We start from the raw sequence: 22,311 nt of genomic DNA on the forward strand, positions 1-22,311 counted from the left end.
AGGGTTTCACGCGAATAGAAGAGAAGCGAGGTTAAGGTGCTTTTTAACACGGAACCCAAACGGCCGTGATAAACGTTATTTTAAAGTGGTATATTAGTAAATATGAATTTTAGGTGTTGAATAGATATTTTAAGAGTTTCAGCGGTGTTATGTAGTGAAAAATCCACTATTTTAAACTTATGATTAATTAAATTAACCAGTAATGAAAGCGTCCTAGGGTTTGCTTATTAATCTGTCTCTTATTCGTCCGATACTCCTGTTCGGCCTTCGTTGCTTCACAGGAGGTGTTTGAGAACTGCACGAAGGGTCGCTGTTGGGCTCCTTTTGTTGCTTCGAAGGAGTTGTTGAGGATTGTGCGCGAGTCCTTCTTCGCTCCTTCGTTGCTGTTCGACTCTGCGAGTCGCTTCTCTCGGCTCCTTCGTTCCTGTTCGACTTCGAGTCCGTTGTTGTTCGACTTCGACTCCTTCGACGAAACGTTACCGTTCTGTCGGATCGGAACGTTACAACATTATTTGATCTGAAGCAACGAGGGAGCTCCCTCTCGCTCGCTGTGGAGGACTTTCTCCCTTTTCGCGCGCTTCTTTCGGCCAAAATCCCGTAAATCCGAACTTCTAGCGGCATTTGGATTTAACCCGGATTTAGCAAATCCGGGATTTACGGATTTGCCGGATTTACGGCGCCATTTTTTGCGTTTGGCTGGATTTACCGTAAATCCTACTAAAAACTCGAAATAAATCCGATACCAAACACCCCCTTAGTTGCTGCTACGCTTCGGGTGGGCAAAGTAGGGTTTCGAAGGCTCGCATGCATCTCGTGGAGTGGTGTTTTAAAATAGTTGCTAAAGAGGCTTCTTCGCTTCCTTCGACGACGTCGGATTGGAAGTAACGACGCGAGCTCGCTTGCTGCGAATGTAACCATTTTCTCCACGACAAAGTTGTTGCGTGAAAAGTATTCGGAAGTTCGTTAATCCCTTAAATGTGCTGAACTACTGGATTTAGTAAATCCGGGCTTTACGGAAAAAAAAACGGTTAATTCGGATTACGACGGTGCGGATTTACCGCGGCCATTTTTTCCGTTGGCAGGATTTAGCATAAATCCAACGTAAATCCTACTTAAGACCCGCTACCAAACAGCCCCATAGGCTTCACAGTTTTATGTAGGGTTTATGGATTTTCATCTTGTTTTTAAGTGCAAAATATGGATTTTCCCCCGCAATTTGCATGTCTTGCCTTGTGAATTGGTTAGGGTTTTGATTTCTATATTTTTATTGTGGTGCTTTGATGTCCATTTCACACACATCAGGAAAAAATTCATGTGAACTTTACAGAAAAATTAATGAAGAATATGTGACTTGAAGTGCAGCTATGTTGAAAAACTGTTAAAAAAAAATAAAAAAAAAAGTTGAAAAATTGTTGGTTACTAAGATGCTGCAAAAATTGCCATAATCTCAGTTAGGAGTTTTCTTGAAAACAATTTTGTGTACATAGTTAGGTTAGATACCCGTTTATTTACCTCATCATTCAGAATAAACTCCTCATTCCCCTTTAGAATCAGACAGTGGGTAGCACAATTTCTTAATGCATCATTTAGAACTTCTTAGAAGTTGGACAATTTTATCCTGAGAAGTCATTAGTTGCTCTTGATTGTAAATATTTAGATTTGAAATTTTCAATAGGTTGATTTTATCTTATTATCTTATTTCTATAAATAAGGGGTATAAGTTGAATTTGAATAAATATTCATCTTTTTCCTATTTTCTATCTCATCTCTATTTTTTATCCCGCATCTATCCCTTTTTTGTATTATGAATTCCAATTCATGAGACCCATCTCAAGGGATTCTCTCTCTTAGATGTCATACAAACCAAATCCCAAAGGCAAGGGATTTGGAGGATCCCCTAATGAAGAAATAATCTTACCTTCTTGGCTTTTTGAAGATGATATAAGTTATTTTGCAAATAAATTCAACTAGTCAGTGTTCACTGGAGTGCTTAACTACAATTGGATCATGAATCGGTATGTTTGTTTGGACCGGCTATTCTACCTGCCCTGAATAACCTTTGTATACTAAGCTTGACTATTGTTTACTTGTTGATATCCAAGTTCTCTAAAATTTATGTTCACTGTAACCAAGCATGATGATATTAAGTTTTTACCTGTGCAAACAATGCTTGGATGAACCCTCTGTTATAATTATTTTCCCTTTAATTTTGAGTAATGCTTCCCCTTATGGAGTTTATTACAACTAAAGCTTGTATAAAATAGTTACTAATAACAAAATTTTACTTCACAAATCCTGTTTATTATTAATCTAATGTAAATTTGAAGCTAATTATGCCAGTATATTAGCCCTATACTGCTCAGTAGCTTTGCTTAGCAGTGTATATGCTTTTTAATGAGCATTGATGCAAAATTTGTTGGAAGTGGGAGCTTTGGTTCTTTTTTCTTGTGTAAAACATTGATGCTTGGATTAAATTATGATGCATGATTTAGTTAAGATTTTTAGTTAGGAAAAAATAAATTGTAGCTATTTCATTCCTTTGTTGGGATGTTTCTGTTGTTTTCAATTAAAGAAAAAGGCACCACTTACTGATTTTGTAGGTTTGTGTCCATTATTTTCAAGATATGTTTGAGGTCGCCAGAGCATCTCCTAGCTTAAACTTTAAATATCTGGTTAGAGTTGATGCCGCAACTAGCTAGTGGACTTCAAACCCAACCTTTCAATATCTAGCATCGTGTGGTGGCTTCTCTATTTGAGTGGAGTTGGGTGGCGTGGGGTGGGGTTAGGGGTGTCAAAATTGCTTCTTCGGGTCGGGTATATTGTCCAGAGTGACAGTGAAATAGATGGATATATTATTAATATACTGATTTTATTTTATAACACCAAATAATACTAATTATTATTAATACGCAGCTTTTATAAATACACTAGTTGTAATGCCAAAATTAATTATGACAAAAAATCACTTTTACTTTACTCTAAATCTACCTAATCAAACAAGGGAAATAATTCTCCTGCGTTTATTTTGCAGACAACCAAACAGTCTCAAAGTATTCAGAATACACAACATTTACTTTACACTGCATTTTCTTTTCAGGCAACCAAACAGCCCCTTACTTGCAAACTCACACTTCTAGTTAGGTGGAGTTGATGTAGTTGCAATAGTTTGATTACCTTCCTAATGTTATCCAAATGCTCATCCCATGAATTATCAAAGGCCAAGATTTTGCTCAAATAGTCGATGCTAAAGACTTAGGATTTGTTCGAGAAAATTTTCTTTCTACCATACTTGTTAACAGCGAATAGTGCACCATGGCGCAAAGGTTCCATTGGAGCCATGACACCTAGCGCACGGCACGATGCGCCATTTTGAACATGACACAAATTATAAAATAATAAACATGAATATGAAATATCATTAAACTGAAAGATAAACTATCATACTAACAAGAAAACAATGACAATACAAATAAATAACAATCCAAGCAATTTACTCAAGCAATCACCCAAGCAATTTATTTAACAGATAACCCAATTATACTTTGTGGAATGTTTGTCTATCCTAACATATCCTTCTACATTCTAAAAACTATCTACTAGTTAACTAACATGCTAAGAAAATTATCACATCCAATCAAGATATCACTTCAGTCACAATCATATCAAGTCCATTACTAAAAAAAGTCACTTCAACTTTCATGTTCTCCATCAAATATATGCCTTAATACAATAAATTCCAATGAGATTATCCTTCAACCTGTCTTTAACAATTTCAAGTCCAATAAATAGTCAATTTTCATACAACTAAAATATATTTAAATGAAAGCAAATAACATTAAGAAGATAAAAATATGCAATCTAACATTAAAATCTTAACACTTTTAATACACATGCCCTCGAGGGATGTTCCTTTTAAGAATTCACCTGGAACCAATGGAGGAATCCACTTGAGGGAATCATCATGCTCTACTCGCCTGGGCCTACTAAGGAGCCATTCCATCACGAGGTAAATCAGGGATCTCTTGTCTAACCAATATTCTCCGCTACTCCTTTTACTTGCTCTCCCCTAGAACATTCCAATACATTCAATTTAGTTATAGGAAATTGTCTATTGAATTCACCTCTAATACTAGCTATAATCATCCGTCCTATAGCTCTTCATTTCCGCAACATCTCACTCACCTTCCTCATTTCGGCAGTCAAATATCCCCAATACCAAACTTCAATCACCACCAATTATTCACATGGGCTCATTCGTAGACTCACTTGGAGCCTACTTGCCACCATCAAGCTCACCCAAAGAGACCTCACCACCACTGAGATCACTCATAGAGAGCTTGCCGTTATCATGCTTGTGCATAGAGAGTTCATTTGTTGACTTCTTCCTTTCCAACCTATCAGGAGGCAGTACATGTTAGATTAGTGAGTCGCGTTGTATGGGCATTCTGTCTAGGTTGTGTTTCTTGACTTTTTTTTCTATATAACATTTTCTGCAGCCCTCAAAACCTTATAAATAAGGAGTGATGAGTAATAGTTGGACGAACTTTTTGACTCTTGAATCCCAAAAATTTCTCTATAAGTAGATACTTTGCTAGCCTCTGACTCCTACTCTTTCTCTGTGTGTGTACACCCTCCATAATGACTCATAGGTTCCAGCTCAACAGGTTGAGTTGATAGTACGGTTCAGTATCATCCACGTACAAATTTGGATTCAACACATACAATCTTATGTCATTTTGAACATTTTCCAAGTGTCTTGATCATTGATCTTTACATTTTGATAGCCATAGTTGATGTCCAGTTTAGCGAAGATGGTGGAAAGTTTCAATTGATCTAGCAAGTTGTCAATATGAGGCAAAGGCTCATGATTTATTATTATTATTTTGTTGAGAGCACAATAGCCATCACAGAGCCTCGACATCCCATCTTTTTAAGGAATCATCATAATGGGTGATCCACAAAGATAATTGCTCAGCTGGATTACTCTATTCATAAGTAATTGTGTGCCTTGCTTTTAGATCTCATTTTTTATGATCAAAATTCAACACATCGAGAGATTTGGGTTTGAGATAAGTTGAAATTGTGTTTAATGGCCCGCTTTGGTGGTAGCGCTTGAACATCTTTAGAGTGTTGCTTATGCATCTGTATGTCATCATTTATACCCATAACAGAGAAGGCAAGGCTTATCCTTTTTCCTTCTACTATGTGGACAAGCAACAACATGAACGTCTGGTCAACATTAATGACTTACTTGCTTAGCTATTTGTTTTCATGCCCACCAAGGGAATGCTGTAGTCCTTCTACGAGAAGGTTCTTCCATCTTTAGTGAACTAGCACTAGTAAGTTCATCGGTATATCACTACATTTCATGAAGTCGTATGCCCCCAAGTTGACATATTTCGTGGGGAACTTTATTGCGTAATATCTTGTTATTGCAATCTTTTTTATTGTACATTTGAGTTGGCACTGAATATCAATTTTCATATATAACCTTTTTTTGAATTTAGAGCAAAGGATAAGGGCTTGGATGGGTATGGTGTCTAACCCCAATTGTTGCACTAGGTTAGCATAATTTTTTTTCTTAGACTTTCAGTGTTGTCATTGTTAAACTGTTGATGATGGCTTAGATCACCTCCTACTTGAAATGCATTCTCAAGGTGAACAACATCTCTCTCATGTCCACTTTACATGACATTATTGTTTTTATTTCCTTCAACATTGTCATTAGAGATAGAGATTGTGATGTAAACAAAGGGGGGTCAACTCAGGTCTAAAATAAATCAATTTTGGCCTCCCTCGAGTTTACAAGCTCAATCATTTTGAGCTAAATTTTAGCTCATTTATGAGATGGTCTTTAGTTCATTTATTGAACTAAGGGTTAACTCATTATTAGCTATGATTTTAGTTCATATTTATCTTATATTAAATGTACTTTTTATGTTTTTAATTATGTAGGTCTCTTGGAATTCCAAACCGGCTTTTTAGAATTCCAAGAAATGTCTTTTCCCATGCGGTGGCTCCTTGGCTTCCTCTCTCCGCAAGTGCCACTCCACCTGTATCTTTCTTCCAAGTGCAGCAACTTTAGGGTGTCCTAGTTTTATGAGTCAAGGTTTGTAAGTCCTTGAAATTTTGTGTTTTATAATTTCTTCTTTTTAGTTTTATTGTAAGAGTTTGCTCTTCCCCTTGCTCATCTTTAGTCACTTCTCTAACTTTCGTGAATTAGTGGGTCGTCGTTCAGTATTATCACTTGTGCGGGCGAGGGGTATAGGCATCCCTATATTTCTTGCCCCCACTAATTTAGTACCAGAGCAAGTTAGGAAGTCCTAGGGTTTGGTAGTCAAATTGAGTTGTCAAGTTTTGTTTTAGTTTGTCAAGTTTTGTTTTGTCGAGTCAAATCTTATTGTGAATCTTGCAAGAATTGTGAGTCTAAATTTAGATTGAGTTTTTTGAGTCTTTTTTGAGTCAGTTTAAAAAATGGAAAATAACAAAAAAATGGCTTCATTCATGGAGGAGATCAATCATGACAATCCTGATGTCCCACTCCTGTTGGACAGATGGATTCCTACAGAAGGTGATTCAACGGATCCGCTTCAAGATCGACTATACAAGCTTTAGTATCACATGTTCCTATGTGATCAAAAATTCGAGAAGTGGAAAAGATATCTACAACAACAATTCGAGAAGGAATATGAAGAAATTTTGAACAAGTTTGGTGAGAAACTCAAAGAGCTGGAGGATCAGTATGCACCTCCTCAAGAGAACCCAAAGCTAACTCATCGGGAGATGAGTTCTTCAAGAAGGGGAGAATCTGATGTAGACAAAGGGGGGGTCAACTCAGGTCCAAAATAAATCAATTTTGGCCTACCTCGAGTTTACAAGCTCAATCATTTTGAGCTGAAATTTTTGCTCATTTATGAGCTAGTCTTTAGTTCATTTATTGAATTAAGGGTTAGCTCATTATTAGCTATGATTTTAGTTCATATTTATCTTATATTAAATGTACTTTTTATTCTTTTTATGTTTTTAATTATGTAGGTCTCTTGGAATTCCAAACCAGTTTTTTGGAATTCCAAGAAATGTCTTTTCCCATGCGGCGGCTCCTTGGCTTCCTCCCTTGGGCTGCTGTTTTCCGTGCCTTGCCTCTTGGATTTCCGGCCGGCCGCTGGTTTTCCGCGCCTGGGCTCTTTCCCGTGGCTGTGGCGCCTTGGTTCCGGGCGGTCTCCTTGGCTCCCGTGGTTGACTCTTCGGTTCTTTGGCTTGGGCTGTTTTTTTTATAAAAAGCATTTGGGTTTAATGCTAAGTCTTTTAGAATTCCTATGGAATTTATTAGGAGTCTCTTTGTATTCCCCTTTCATACCTATATATATGGGGGGTATTGTATTGTTTTAAATAGTGAATGATATGTTATTTTTGAAAAAGCTATAACCTGCGGGTTTGCTTGGATAAGCTTGCGAGCTTTGTCCGTCTTCTTTCTCATCCCCTCCGGAAATCCTGCGGGCTCTTTCCACCCTTCTTCTTGGCTTCTAATCTCTTCGTCTCTCTGCAAGTGCCACTCCACCTGTATCTTTTTTCCAAGTGCAGCAACTTTAGGGTGTCCTAGGTTTATGAGTCAAGGTTTGTAAGTCCTTGAAATTTTGTGTTTTGTAATTTCTTCTTTTTAGTTTTATTGTAAGAGTTTGTTCTTCCCCTTCCTCATCTTTAGTCGCCTCTCTAACTTTCGTGAATTAGTGGGTCGTCGTTTAGTATTATCACTCGTGCGGGCAAGGGATATAGGCATCCCTATATTTCTTGCCCCCACCAGATTGGTTCACTTTATCAATTGTAATCAATACATTTTTTAGTCTCCACAACAAGTTTAGATTCTCCATTCCCATCCTTCTTCCATTTTTCATGGAAGAGTTTGAGGTGCAGCTTTCAACATTTCTTTGGTGTGGCCAATTTTTTAATAATGGTCACAAAACTTACCATTGGCAATGTTTTTAGGAGACGAGATAAGTACCGGAGTATTACTTGTCTTTTCCCCCTTTACTTTTTTTGAGAAAGAGGAAGGACCCTTATTTTGATGTATTTGGGTCTTCTCTTCCCCGCCTTGGTTCTTTTATTTTATGGCCATTACTATCATATTGGCCTGGCTAGGATTTGAGATCGCAAGGAGGCAGAGATCATTTGCAATGTGAGAGTAAAGCCTTGAGGTGTACTGCATCAACGTTTGTATATCTCCAAAATTTAATCCAAAAGCCATTTTCTGACTTCTAAACTGCATTGTGTAATCTTGCATGGTTGTCCTTGGTATTGGCTCAAACTGTGACATTTCTTCCACCAATCTTTCATTTAATCTGCAAGATAAGATAAAATTCATGCCCAAGTTACTTCTTGATAACAAATTTCTCTGAAGTATGCATTCCATCGCATCCAAGCATCATGGCAAAGTTTCGGTTGGGCAAAGGCCACCTTGTTATTAGTGCCATTACAATCTAAGTTAAAATATAATTTTTAGTTGGCCAATCCACATGCGTAATGTTTCTGCATCTATTTTCCCATCATATTTGTAGATTTCCACCTATGATTGGTCTTGTTCTCCCCTTATTTCCATTAGTGATCACCACAACCTCATCCTCATGATCTCCCATGCCAGCAGCATATGTCTAGTGAACATTACTGTTTCAAATAAGTGCGAAGAATAGGGTATGTTGCTTAAGTCATTAAAATTTGTTGAAAGTGTGAAAGATTGCATCTTTCCACTCAATCATGTTAGCCATTTTCTCAGTCAGACAATCTATAAGTTTTATTTCGCTTTCTTTGGAGGAGTTCATCCTCTCATTTGATTCTTGGCTTTCTTTGTGTATCTAAGGAAATAACTGGTTCTCCAGTATTGTGATAGTACCTTTTTCTTTTGTGCAACGCACCAAGGAATGGTGCTCTGATGCGAACTTGATTCAATGGTAGCTTCTAAATAATATAACGTGAGTCCACAATAAGAGGCTAACACGGATATGAAATATATATTGATTTGGAGGAGTCCTAATGATCTATTGATCAAAATAAATGTTTCTGGGGTTTTGTTTATTGTTGTAGATGTCTCTCTCTGTTTTGTCTCTTTCTTAGTGTGTAAAATGAGTTTCATACTTTCATTTAATTTTTTGAGTCTTCCTCATTGGGCAGAGCATCTAATTGCTGAAAGCCTCGTCTGGCTTGCTGAAAATAGCTATCTCGATTTTTTTTTTAGCAAAGTGGGCCAAATTGTACTCTGAATTGCTGTAAACGGGCACAGAATTTCTTGTTTTCTGTTTCTGCAGGAATCTGCAGCAACAGGTTGTCAGTGGCAGGACGCTGGGGAGATTTCCAGCAACTGCTGGAGGGCTTGAGCAGCTGGTTTCCACTGCTCTGAGAAGGAAACCGGCTGCTTGTTTGTCCTTATAAGGGCTAGAGCCTTATGGCAGAGGGAGAGAAGATACAGAAGGATTTGAGAGAGATTGGAATTAATCTATTGAAGGAAATAGACTTATTTATACGTGAATGCTTCATGAATTAATTCGAAAGTTTTTATTTTATCGTAAACTAACTCCACCAAAGAGGGAATACATAATTGTGAAATTCAAAATATAAAATTATTCAAAACAAGTTTAAAATTTAAAATTCATCCCAATCCTAGGTTGGCTGACTATATCTTGATTTCTAGATTGACTGCCCATGCTTATTTTGTTGTCCTCAGGATTGCCATTCATTGATCTAAACTTCATTCCGTTTGATCTTTATAAGCAGGAGTCCAATTGGGGATCCATCTTTATCCATGGTCTCCGGTTGACTTGATCTCCTGTCTCAACAAAATCAACACTATTGGTAGTCTCCAAGACTCAAGTGATTAGATAGTCAAAATATTAACAATCATGATTCCTTCTATCTCTTCACAACATGATATCGAAATTGCTATCATGGATGATCTAATTGATTATTCGTTTGATCTAATCCTTAGATCAATAGAACAATGTATGTTTGCTTTTATTTTTGTCCTAACCCACTTTCTCTGCTTCTTGACAATCTTTCTCATATTAAAGCATCTTTCTGATAATATTTTTATAATGTTACATAGGTACCCCAAAATGTAACTAGACTTGAAGCAATTTTATTTTGCCAGTTGCTTGGAAGTAACAATTGTTGATTTTTCCTTGCTTCAGAAGAAACTTATGGCAAGAATCAAGCCTCAAGCATTACTTATTCAGAGCAAAAAGAAAAAGGCTCCAACTCGAGTCAGTCTCACAACGATCATTACATGCAATCTTTTAGTCATCTTGGTTGTATTATCCTTGTATGCAACCTACAATCACTGGTATAAAAGGTCAGCTTTTCATTTCTTTCTTTTTAAGTTTCTTCTTAGTCAAAAACAATCAGATAAGATGCTTGGATCAGTGCTAATCTCTGCAGTCACTTATATTCAAGGCATGTTTTTGTGTTGGTATATTAAATTGATAGTGGATTTCCTGTTTTGCAACTTTAAACATCCTTGCAGGTCAATCAACAAACTTGATACTGAATTAATAAATTCTGAGGTACAGTCATTTTTACTGTTACCTTTTTCAATCTGTATTGATTTGTTTCATATTGGTTGTTTGTTCTGTTTGTTGAGACTTGAGATCGTGACCACATGCAGTGTCATGTAGCATTTGCTTAGCATGTCATCACTTGAATTTTCCTTTTCTGTTTCTACTAATTTTATTTTCTTATAAGAGTCACTATATTATTAATTTTTGTGGTGCCCTTTTTTTGTGGTTAAAGCATTCCAATGATACTGGGGAGCGGAAGAAATTTGATCTACCTGGCTATGCTGTAAGTTCCCTGCCCCAACTGATGCTTTGAGGTTTATTCCGTTCTGTTAATTTTGTATCCTGTTAAGGCTACATTTTGTTTTTACCTTGGTATATCAAATTCCTGTGCTTTCTCATGAATTTGGTTGTTCTACTTGCAAATCTAATCCACCTCATTCATTGCTTTCCAGCCTTGGGGGTATCTGTTGATTGTAAAGTGTTTTTTCTTACTTTAGCACCTAAAAAAATAAAATAAAAATCAAAGATCACTTTGAAGTGGGCATATTGAAATCAGTTAATTTTTCGCAATTTATATGTTTATTTTGTTTTTGAGTTGGATATTCATTCGGTCTGTTGGGGAAGTCTCTTCCTTTTATTGATCGCAGCTACAGCCAACACTAACCATGTCATGGTTCTTGATGCATTTGTCCACTATTTATTAGCAAATTGTGACATTTTTTAATTTTATTTTTTATGCTAAGATTATGTGATATCTGGATTTTCTTGTGTAATTATATATACCCTTTGAGGTAGGCAAATAAATAGCTATGAATTTATCATACTTTCTTTTTTAAAATTTTTACTGTTTTCTGTAGGTCATGGAAACATCCAAAGGTTCAATCACTGTTGAACTTCATAAGGATTCCTCCCCTGAGGTTGTGGACAAATTCCTTGATTTATGGTATGCCAAAATCATTATTTGATCTCTTTTTGTAACTGCAAGTGCTATTTTTTTTCATCCCTGTGCAAGTCTACTTTATTATCATCTTGAATGTTACTGGTACAACTGTTTATATATACAGTCAAAAAGGATACTTCAAAGGAATGCGTTTTCATCGTGTGATAAAGCACTTTGTCATTCAAGGTGGAGACCCTCACAACCTTGGAGCTGCTGAAGAATGGACTCTCCATAGAAAATCCGATGGTCAGCTTGAGACAAGGTTTGATGCATTGTATGCATTCCTAGTATATTTTCATTCCATATTTTCTTCTTTCATAATTTCAAAGAAAGATGAATGCATTATGCCAATTTACTTCTTCAGACCTTACAAAAACTTCGTTAAGTTGTTTCTATTAATTTTGATGATGTATGTGGCTTGAACAGCCCAAAGCACGAGGCTTTCATGCTTGGAACTTCAAAAGCAAAAGCAAATGCCAAAGGATTTGAGATCTTTATTACTACTGCACCAATTCCTAACCTAAATGATAAGCTTAATGTGTTTGGGCGGGTCATCAAAGGGGAAGATGTTGTACAGGTAAAAATATAATTCATTCTTTCATTTTGATTCTCTATTTCATGGTTTAATTTGAAATCAAATATAAAATTATACTTCCATGACCTATTACATATCCAAATGCCATTTTTGGTGCCTAACATGTATAAACTTGGCATCATTGCTCGTCTGACTGAATATGACAGCACAGCATATTAGTGGTATTTGACTTATAAAAATATTTATTTTTGAATAATGAGCTCCCCAAGGTAGGCGAAACCATCAAAATTTCGTCTATTGTTTATTCTATTTGCTAGGAGAAATGATGTATGGAGGTTTATTGAGGCCATGATTAATTTTTTAGTCTAATTCTATGTAATGAATTCCTCTTTCTTTAAACTTCTCAAGAAAAAAAAATAGTGGGCTTGTGAGATTTTCATTTTCATCCACAATTATACAGCCTTCTTAATTTCCTATGCATCTTCAATAAGCGTGCTACATTACTAAGATAATCAGGATGATATAAAGCTTAAAACTATCCTGGATAGCTTACCATGATTTGTTGAACATGTACCACCTCTTTTGAGATTGTTATAGAATCTCCTATTCATTATGCAATGCTAGTTTCCCAACTTGTCCATTATTCTTCTCCTTACTTTGATGCTCTTCAATTTCCTCATTTTTAGTGTTTAACACTTCCCTCGGTCTCATCTCTCTCTAAAATGAATGTGGGGACATCGGGACTTAGTAGTTGCCCAATCAATCACCATAATATTAGGTTCAAGCCTGCCAGTAGTTTATTCACTTTCATTGAAGATGTTTTTGGAAGTTGTTTGGTTTGCTCTTTGAGGCATCACTCTCATGTGACCGTGCACAACTTATAATAGAGTCCTAAGTGTCACTACAATTTCAGTCCCTAACAAATTTCTTGTAGATAGCCGCCTCGATCTTGACCTCTTCCCGTCAATAGTTTGCAAGTTTCCCCTATTATTCACATTTGGAGATGGTTTGTAAGGATTCATAGGTGTTTGTTAAACTGAATTTTTCCATCGAAAGGGGGGATACTACATGGCACTACTAAACTTCATGAAGGTGATGAAAACCATAAATCTTGCTTGATTGGACAATGCATGACCATAACCCATATTATGGGGCATTTGTTTTTACAACGAGGAGGTTATGGAAGATTAAGTATAGAGTGGATGTCCCAACAATTGATAGGGTTTTTGCCTCTTTATGTTTGCCTTTACTAAGGATATACTCTCGATTTGGCATGCTAGTCTGTGGAGTGTGGATGTCGGATTTCACCTCAATCCAAGGAAGATTGAAGTTTTTGTTGTTTGAGATCAAATTTCCAAATGTTAGCCTTAGTTTGGATGTTCTTGAAGATTTGCAATCTACGAGGAAGCTTGGGACTCTAATTGTCATGCATGATTTCATGGAGTTGGGTTCTAAAAGCATTTTGCAAGAATATGTACCTAGGTTTTAATATCTTTGGAGCCTTTTGACTTTGTCTTAATTTAGAGGGCTGTAGAGTTCTATATTGATTTGTATGATTGGAAGCTATAGGAATTTGATGCAATCATGATCATACCCAATGTTCTACCACCAGCACTAAATGTAGATTTCGATGCAATCGTTGTTATTGAAGTTATCAAAACATCCTTAACTATTTTAGACAAGCACGGATATTTCGGATTGTTCAATTTACAGCATCTAAGAGCATCAAATTGATCATTGTCATGCACATACAAACCATCTGCAAGATAGATAATCAAAATTGGAAGGTTGAATGGACCCTGATGACCCGAGAAAATAAACAAATCCAGGCATGGAAACAAAGCTATGTCAAAAAGTTTTGTCATATGACATGGAAGCTGAGCGTCCAACACCTATAGAGCTAGAACTAGCAACATCAGTAATGTATTGATTATTTAGTTCCTAAAAAACATCCTCAACTATTTGAATTTTGGATTCTAGCTCAGAAGATGAGCGTATCTTTGGAAATGTGAGATTGATGAACTTAAATTTCAAGTGGGGATCCAAAATGGTTGTTATAGACATAAGATCATTACATTCATCATTGTATTCATCAAATTTTATTTTCATGATGCTAGTCATACTCATTTACAATTTTATTTTCATGATGCTAGTCATACTCATTTACTCATCCGATGAAGTTGATTCTTCCATTTAGAACTTCACATGCATAACAGTGGAGAGGAAAATATTTTTAGTAGGATAGGAAGAATTAGAAATTATTTTTGTTAAATTGTTAAAAGCTGCAAAGAGCTTTCTAATGCTCTCATATTTTACCTTATCAAAATCAGATGGAAACCACTTGTAATTGTTGTCTCAAGCTGCATTTGACTAAATACATTCTGATAAACAAAGGCAGATTCAAGCATTAAATATTTGAGTTCTATTATGTTTGTATATCAATAGAAAAACCCTATGATGTGGAAACGCTTAGTTGCTAGGAGACTTTCACAAACTTATGTAGTATTGTTAGTGATTTCTTGAGATATTTATTGACTTCTTAAGATGATAAATTATTTCATGAACCTTTTTTAATCCATTTTGAATCATAAAATGTTCATGATATGTTCACAACACCGAACATTGAGGAAATATCATTTGAAATACATCTTTCCTCGTGACTAAGGGTTCGTTTGGGGCTGCTGCAGCTGTCGGTAAAGCCGGTTATGAAATTGTTACACAGAAAGTCGCTTTTTGAAATTGCTGTATAGAAAGCAGTACATCTTGTTTGGACAGTATAACTGTCAAGTTGCTGTGCTGCAGCTATATATGAAGAAGTTACCTTTATACCCTCATATGTATTTAGATAAATAAATTTTATTTAAATATAAATTCTTTTCAAAATTTTATCTTAACAAACTAACACTTCTGAATTAAAATCAAATTATTTTATCAAAAATTTTATAAGTTTATATATCAAATATTTTATAAGTTTATATATATTTATAAGTTTTTATATAAAAAATACTATAAATTTTTATTGACATTGTCTTTATCATACTTCAAAATAATTTGTTAAAATTAAAAAAAAAATTAAGAGTCCAAGTGGAGGAGACAGCCGCCGCACTTAGGACACTCATCGACACGTTTCGGAACAATGAAGTACATGAAGCAAGACTTGCAGCCGGCGACGACGAGGATTAGACTCCCCGCGCCACCATTACCGTCGCCGGCAATGGAGTCATCGGAGGATGAATTGTGAGAGTTTCTGCTGCTAACACCGAAAAAATCCTCATAGTCAGTTCCATCGCCGGCAAGCGAGCTGCAGTCTTCAATGTCACCGTCATTGTCTTCTTCATCTTCGCCGCCTCCGGCATCATCGGAGTTGTACTCTTCTGACGAATTATAGCTCGCCTGAAGACCGGAGGCTGCAATCCGAGGAACCTCTGTTTTCCTCTCGCCGCTCTTCCCGTTCACATAGAATAGCTTCCCGGTCTGAAAGAAAAAAGAAAAAAAAAACAGAGCAATCATTATAAGATAAGCTTAAGAGCAAAAAATGATGGCCGGGTGATTAATCCGTTAATAAATTACAATTTGATCATAAAAGAATAATCTTTCAATGTCGAAAGAGGAAATAGGAAGATAAAGATTAATATTTAAAGAGCAAAAAAAATAACAAAGATCGAAATAGAAGAAAGCTTTTGGGTTACGATCACACTGGTTTAAGAGAAGAACAAAGCTTTTAAAGAGGAGAGATTAAAAAATACTAAAAACACTTTGAGAGAGTAAAGAAGAAGAAGAAATAGATATGGTGAATTGGTGTGAGTAGGTAACGAACCTTCATGTCAAGGCATTGCTTCCAGTGATTGGGAAACGCTTCCACCTGAGAGAAATTTGCAAGAACAGAGTTTGTTTAAAAAATAACCAAACCATGCTTAGTACTTGTGGCATCTTCCAACAAATAAATGAATAAAATTTCAATTAGAATTAACTTCAACGAGAAAGGAATCCGTATAACTACCGTTTTTTATTATTATCAGAGTTACTTCTTGCGGAACCCCAAATAGTTGGAAAAAGTCTCTTGATGATGATGATCCGAATTTCCAATTAACTTAATTATGCAGGATGCATATTCTAGTTCTAAGCAAGTGCCCAAATAAAGAAAAGAAAGAAAAAAAAAAAAAAAAACAGAGTGAAGCTTTACCGGAGTTGAGCTCCACCGTTACCTCTTTGCTCTCCGCCGCCGCCGCCGGCGATGCTGCTCCTCTTCTGCTGTTATGCGAGTAGTTCCTCAGCGAAGCGGCTATTGATTCGATGTTCGGCGCCGCCATCCCGCGTCGTGCTACAACGAGGAAGAAATGGTCGCGGAAGTTCGCCAGATGAGGAAGATGGGAACTGTAAGGGTATTGACGTATTTCTTATACTTCCAAACAGCGGGAAGCACGCGAAAAGCACCCGAAAGCAGGGACGTTCTTTTGGATTGGAAAAGCAACCGCAGGACGCAGAAATTTTTAAAACGGAGCACCACCGCTTAACCCCAAACGACCTCTTGGTTACGTTCGGTGAAGCACAGCAGGGAAAAATCCGTCCCAAACGAGGCCTAAAAATTAAACTTTAAGAGAGCTTGCTGTAACATCATTACTTCTAGTGTTATCTAGGTGATAGTGGATTCTCTCTCTTAAAAATTTCACTACAACAAGTACTTACATATAGCTTCACATATGTATGTGCTACTAATGCAATCATTTCTAGTTATGTTTCTAGAGACTCTCATAACTTGGTTTAAAGACTTTAATTGTACATTGAACCACATATGGTCAACAATTATAAAAGTGATCATGTACAATGATCATCCTTAAGCTCATATCTTCTTGCTTTAGTCATGGATGTACTTACTAGACATTTGCGAGAGGATGTACCTTGGTGTATGCTTGTTGCGGATGATATTCTTGTTAATAAGACTAGAGCTGGACTTGAATTTAAACTTGAATTATGGAGGTCAACCTTAGAGCCTAAAGATTTTCGTTTGAGTAGATCTAAAACAGAATACATGGAGTATAATTTTAGTAGTAATAGATCTACTGGGGGATTGTGACTTTGAGCAACTAGGTAGGATGTCAATATTTGACACGACCCGAAAACCCTACCCGAAATTGACCCGAAAAATTCGATTTTGGGTCAACCCATTTAGCAAATGAGTCGTGTTCGAGTTCCAATTTTTGACCCGTTTAAAAATTAGGTCGTGTCTGGGTCACACCGCTAACCCTAAAATGACCTGGAAGTGACCCGCCAGCATCATCGGACTGCCTGCGTGCGACCCTGCATCAAACCGCGACCCCGCTCCAAACTGTGTACCGCTTGCGTGCGATCCCTGCGTAGTTTCTTGACTCCCGCCTGCACCTATACCCCACGTCCCACTAATCGGGTCAAGTTAACTTGATAACCTGGCATGTCGGGTCCGGTTTAGAATTTTTGACCCGTTTGCAAAAAACGGGTTGGGTTCGGCTTGTGTCAAACAACAACGGGTCAATATTGAGTTCGGCCCGAACCCAACCTGTAACCTATTTTTGACAACCTCTACGATCGAGGCATTAATAAGAGTACACTTTTTATATATCTTGGGTGTATTGTCTAGGGTGATGGTGAAATAGATAGGGATATTATTAGTAGAATTTAAGTTGGATGATTGAAGTGGAATGCATAGGGCTTGTTGTGTGATAGAAAAGTACACCTCAAACTTAAGGGAAAATTCTATAAGATGGTGGTGAGACCTGCAATGCTTTATGGCACAAAATGTTGGCCATTAAAAGAGAAACATGATATTAAATTAAGTGTTGTAGAAATGAGGATGTTTAGGTGGATGAGTGACTTTACTCTTAGAGACAGGATATGAAACGAGCATATACATGAAAAGGTTGGAGTAGCTCCAATGGCAGATAAGATTAAAGTGAGCCGCCTTAGATGGTTTGGTCACATAAAACGGTGGCCTTCTGATGACTCGGTTAAGAGAGTAGATGTATAGATTTGGCTTATGTTTAGAAAGGTAGAGGTAGGCCTAAGAAGACTTGGTTAGAAAATATTAGAAATGACATTTCCTTGTTAGATTTAGATGAGAATTTACTCTTAACTGGGCATAATGGAGAAAACGGATTCATGTAGCTGACCCTTCATAAAGGCTTGCTGCTGCTGCTGTTGTTGTAATTGATCATAATTTTTTGGGTAATGAAATAATTGTATCCCAATACCTATATCAGCCTTAGAAGGTAAAAAAATCAATATTTTTTACAATTTTTGGATAAATCAATACTTGTTTACCCTTAGCTTTAGTTTTTTCACATTCTTTTTATGTGTCCAAGGAGTTTTGAAATAGTGCCTGTTTAAGATTAAGAAATTTAGTTTCACAATAGATGCAATTTCCAAGGAGTTACAACTCCTTCAAATGTTGATGTAGCTTCAATGACATTTAAAAGAAAAAAAAAAAAAAAACATTTCAAGGACTTTCCCTTCCTAACCTTTGTAGTCTATCTTTATTGTTATGGTCCACTCCTTTCTCACTGTGTTGCTTTTCAGATTACAACAACTGTTTCATTTGGCTACTACATTCTTGCTACTTTCTAGAAATTTTTATGATGGTATATTGCTTTTTACAATTAGAGTTGCTAATACGTGATAGCCTAAAAAAACAGCTGTTTAATTTTTTCAAAAAGTCCATAGTTATAATATCCATAATAATTTTTTAAAATTTTTTTCCACACAACAACTTCACAACCATCTTTATAAAATATTGCATCCATCCCAAATAGATCCTTAGTCTTAGCATTCTATATTTTCATTGTTCCAAATCATTATTAAGATTTTCATTATTGTTTTCAACTTTTAAAGGAAATGGATTGCCAGATAATGCAATTTGAGATAAATACAATGTTGTCATGACAATGCACTAAAAAAAAAATAAAAAATAAAAACAAAATATGAGGTAAAACGATTTGATCAAGCATACACATAAAACCAACATTATAGGAATAGCTTAGCAGTATATCTCAACTTCATCAATATTTGAACAGTGTTCTACAAAGGTATAACTGAGCAATACCTAAACAAAATATTAACATACAATCGGGATAAGACATAACTGACTGACCAAGCCTTACAGAATAGCCAAATATAACATTTAACCACGCTGAACATTTTCAATACAAGAAAAACACAAGAAAAAGCCTAAAAAAATCTTGAATATGTTCACAAAAATAAAAAACAAAAACCCTAACTAAACATTAGCATACTGCTAGAATAGGTCATCAATAAGATATATCTAAATACTTTAAAAAATAATCTATTGACTTCTTTCACCCCAGGAACAAGCAGCTAGGCCTTCTTGAATGTAGGAAATACTTTCTATAGAGCAGTACCTGAATCCAGAAAAACATTCATGCAACCAACTACTAAGTACTTTCACCACAAGAAGCCCCAAAAAATCTTGAATGTATTCTGATGCAACCATGTTTATCATTTTATATATTTTATTTTATTTTATTTTTCCTTATATTTTTGGATGTTATGTAAGTTTATTTGTATGGCCCTATGATGAAAAACAACCCATGATCATGCTTGGATTTGGTGTTCTAAAAAGTTTCACTCTGGTTTCCACTTTTGTTGATCTATCTTCTTTGGTGGTTAGTTGGATATTTATTTTGAGCTTGGCCCAACTCTTTACATATGCTGGCTGTTTTTTCCCATGTTGCTGTCCTGTTTTCTCTGCTGCTTGCTTTCCATATGCTAGTTGTTTTCCCAATGTTGCTGTCCCATTTTTCCTTGCTGCTGGTTGTTCGATTTACATTTTACTGTTTTCTTATACTAAGTGCGTTAACTCCTTATAAAAAGGGTTAACTTGAGAGGCTTTTATTGGTTTTTTGGATGGCATAAGCCATTTCCACCTTCTCCTATATGTATGGGCTATTTTGCTGCTGGAGGGGGTTGGTTGTTATTGCTGTTGGTGTAATCACACTAAAACATGTAGGTTATTTAGCTTACGAGCTATCTTCTTCTATCTTCCTTCTTCTATTTTATCTCAATCTTCTATCTAATCTTCTCTCCACGATTTCCCTTCCACTTGTATCTTTCTTCTCCAAATATTGTGAGTGTAAGGTGTTGTTGTGCATCATTTGTTGGTATTTACCAGAGGATCGCCAACTTGAGCTGGAGAATAATTTTTGTGGCGAACCACTGATTTGATTTTTTATTTTTTTTAGCATCATTCTCTATTTTCGTGATTTGCATGTGAGATGACCTTACAAGGTTGCTCTGAGGGTATTTTAATTTAGTTTGGTTATTTTTTTGGTTATTTTGGTGCCTTATCAATTTTTAAAGTTTTGTTTCCTACTTAGTTTCCAATATTTGTGTATGTTTATGGTATATTGAAAGAGAGGGCTTTCAATTGCATTTCTAGTGTTCTCCTACTTGTTTTAGAACCTAGATTGCATAATATTCAAATAAATAAGTTAAGTAAAAATCCTAGCTTAACATCAGCCTATTGCTGGGTTATATCATAGAAGCAAGAAGAGAGAGCTTAAGATTTTGAACAAAGTAATCTATTGAATTCTTTGTCCACAAAAACATCCAGCTATTGCTTGCTAAATAATTCACCACGAGAAGAAGCCCTAAACAATTTCTTCAATACCTAAACAATGCATAAGGGGCTTGCATGGCTAGGGCTTCTAAAATATGCACAAATAAAAAGAGTTGAGAGCCAGTGCATAGATTAATTATTCTGTGCGGAATACGCCGAACATCCTCTGGAGATTAATCAGAATGCGCCACATCACCCCTTCGCTCGGTACCACGGCTCGTTACCACTCGGTACCGCGGCTCGGTATTGCTGACGTGACACATTCTGGTTGGTCTCCGGACAGCGTTCTGCGTTCGATCTCTGCAAAGAATAATTTCTCCAGTATATGAGGGGGAGAAAGAAACGAGTCAAATAACTTACAAGAGATGAAGGTGAGGGGAAATTGAGAAAGAGAGGTGATAGGATTGAGGAGAATGTTGGGGTCTGGAGGCCGGTGCGAGAGATTGAGAATTAGAAGTCTCAGAATCAAAAGGTTGAAAGAGAAAGGGGCCCTGAACTTTTGGGGCAATTGGATTTAATCCAATAGTTGATATAGCTACATTGAAAGCCACACCTCCACACACTGCATTGTGGACTAATCCAAACTTCGGCCCTTAGGTCTCAACTAAACAAGTCTAGTTATTTGTTTAATAAAAATAAAAATAATGTTTAATTATTTCAAGTCAAAAACAGCCGATCGAACAAAAGGTTATTTGTGCTTGACTAATTTATAGTTTGACCTCCAGTAATATATTAGTGTTCCGGTCTCGCTCGCTTAACCAACGTGTACAACATGATCTCTTCTGCAAGTCAAACACTAGTTGTTCATGAACAACGAATTTTTTTGAGAGTCCTGCCCTGGGTCATTGACAACTAAAAAGAATTGTCATACTACTTTTGTGTTGTTCAAATTTATCATGAAAATCTTCTATCATTTCAGGAAATTGAGGAAGTCGATACAGATGAGCAGTATCAGCCAAAGTCCATCATAGAAATCATTAACATAACACTGAAGCAAGAGCCCTGAGTAACCTGCATAATGAGTTGCGAATCACTTGTGGATGGCTTTGTCTTGATCTTACCGGCTTATCCCAGGTTCTGTTGAACTTGATATGATAGCCTTATATTTTTTCTGGAAAAGTACCGTTTCTTGAATTGACCACAAAATTCTAAATTTCTCAGGTCTGTAACATTTGTGCTGTTACATTGTATAGCATTACATACCACTTGACTGAACGTTTTGTGGTTGCCATTAATTTGCATTGGAATTGTGATTTTTGTAATCTTCCTCACTTTGCATGAAGTTCGTATTATGTATTGATTGTTTTGTAAGAAATGATAAGCTTAGAATTTCGCTGTATTTCGTGATGTTGTGAAAGGACTGGATATTCTTAGTAAAGCTAGACATACTAAAGCTCATTACAATTGTCACTGCCTTTTTTTTTGTTCGATGAAATTGGGTGCGATATTCAAACATTATGGACATTTGAAATCAATTACATAAATTGAATATTCCATTTTTCTCAATCAACAGTTCAATCAAGTTGAAGATCGTCTTGTTACCAGTCTATTAAGCCGAAACTGCGTAAAATAAGTTTTTACTGTTGATTTTGAGCTAAAATTAAAACTTCGTTTGGAATATTTTTTAATTGTTTTACTTTTTAGATTGAAATCAAAATTTATATTTGGCCATATTTGGTCATTGTATTTG

General features: G+C 36.2%; 1 protein-coding gene across 6 annotated transcripts; it reads left to right on the top strand.

Moving 5' to 3' along the window:
• Positions 1 to 498: 498 nt before the first annotated feature.
• LOC110101977 (peptidyl-prolyl cis-trans isomerase CYP21-4) lies at positions 499 to 22,025 on the top strand. Of its 6 annotated transcripts, none has more exons than XR_003699820.1 (9): positions 757 to 910; positions 10,176 to 10,336; positions 10,508 to 10,547; positions 10,774 to 10,824; positions 11,399 to 11,484; positions 11,606 to 11,755; positions 11,908 to 12,058; positions 21,541 to 21,695; positions 21,783 to 22,025. XR_003699820.1 is itself a non-coding variant. In XM_028692503.1 (9 exons), exons 3-9 carry the CDS (start codon positions 10,185 to 10,187, stop codon positions 21,625 to 21,627), a joined length of 717 nt encoding a protein of 238 aa, XP_028548336.1. In that variant the 5' UTR covers positions 757 to 910; positions 5,956 to 6,109; positions 10,176 to 10,184; the 3' UTR covers positions 21,628 to 22,025. The 6 variants fall into 6 exon arrangements, 5 of the variants coding, with proteins under 5 accessions (XP_028548337.1, XP_028548336.1, XP_028548338.1 ...); XM_028692503.1 differs by adding an exon at positions 5,956 to 6,109 and having other exon boundaries at positions 21,541 to 22,025; XM_028692504.1 differs by lacking the exon at positions 757 to 910 and adding an exon at positions 499 to 553 and having other exon boundaries at positions 10,173 to 10,336; positions 21,541 to 22,025.
• Positions 22,026 to 22,311: the final 286 nt, after the last annotated feature.

This window comes from Dendrobium catenatum, unplaced genomic scaffold (assembly GCF_001605985.2).
Source record: "Dendrobium catenatum unplaced genomic scaffold, ASM160598v2 original_scaffold_213434, whole genome shotgun sequence".
Classification (NCBI taxonomy): domain Eukaryota; kingdom Viridiplantae; phylum Streptophyta; class Magnoliopsida; order Asparagales; family Orchidaceae; genus Dendrobium; species Dendrobium catenatum.

Excerpts from the sequence above, each read along its gene's own strand:
- LOC110101977 (XM_028692504.1), top strand. The coding sequence starts at position 10,185 with ATGGCAAGAATCAAGCCTCAAGCATTACTTATTCAGAGCAAAAAGAAA. Across the intron at positions 10,548-10,773 it reads CTGAATTAATAAATTCTGAG|CATTCCAATGATACTGGGGA; the intron begins GTACAGTCATTT and ends TTGTGGTTAAAG. Across the intron at positions 10,825-11,398 it reads TTGATCTACCTGGCTATGCT|GTCATGGAAACATCCAAAGG; the intron begins GTAAGTTCCCTG and ends TGTTTTCTGTAG.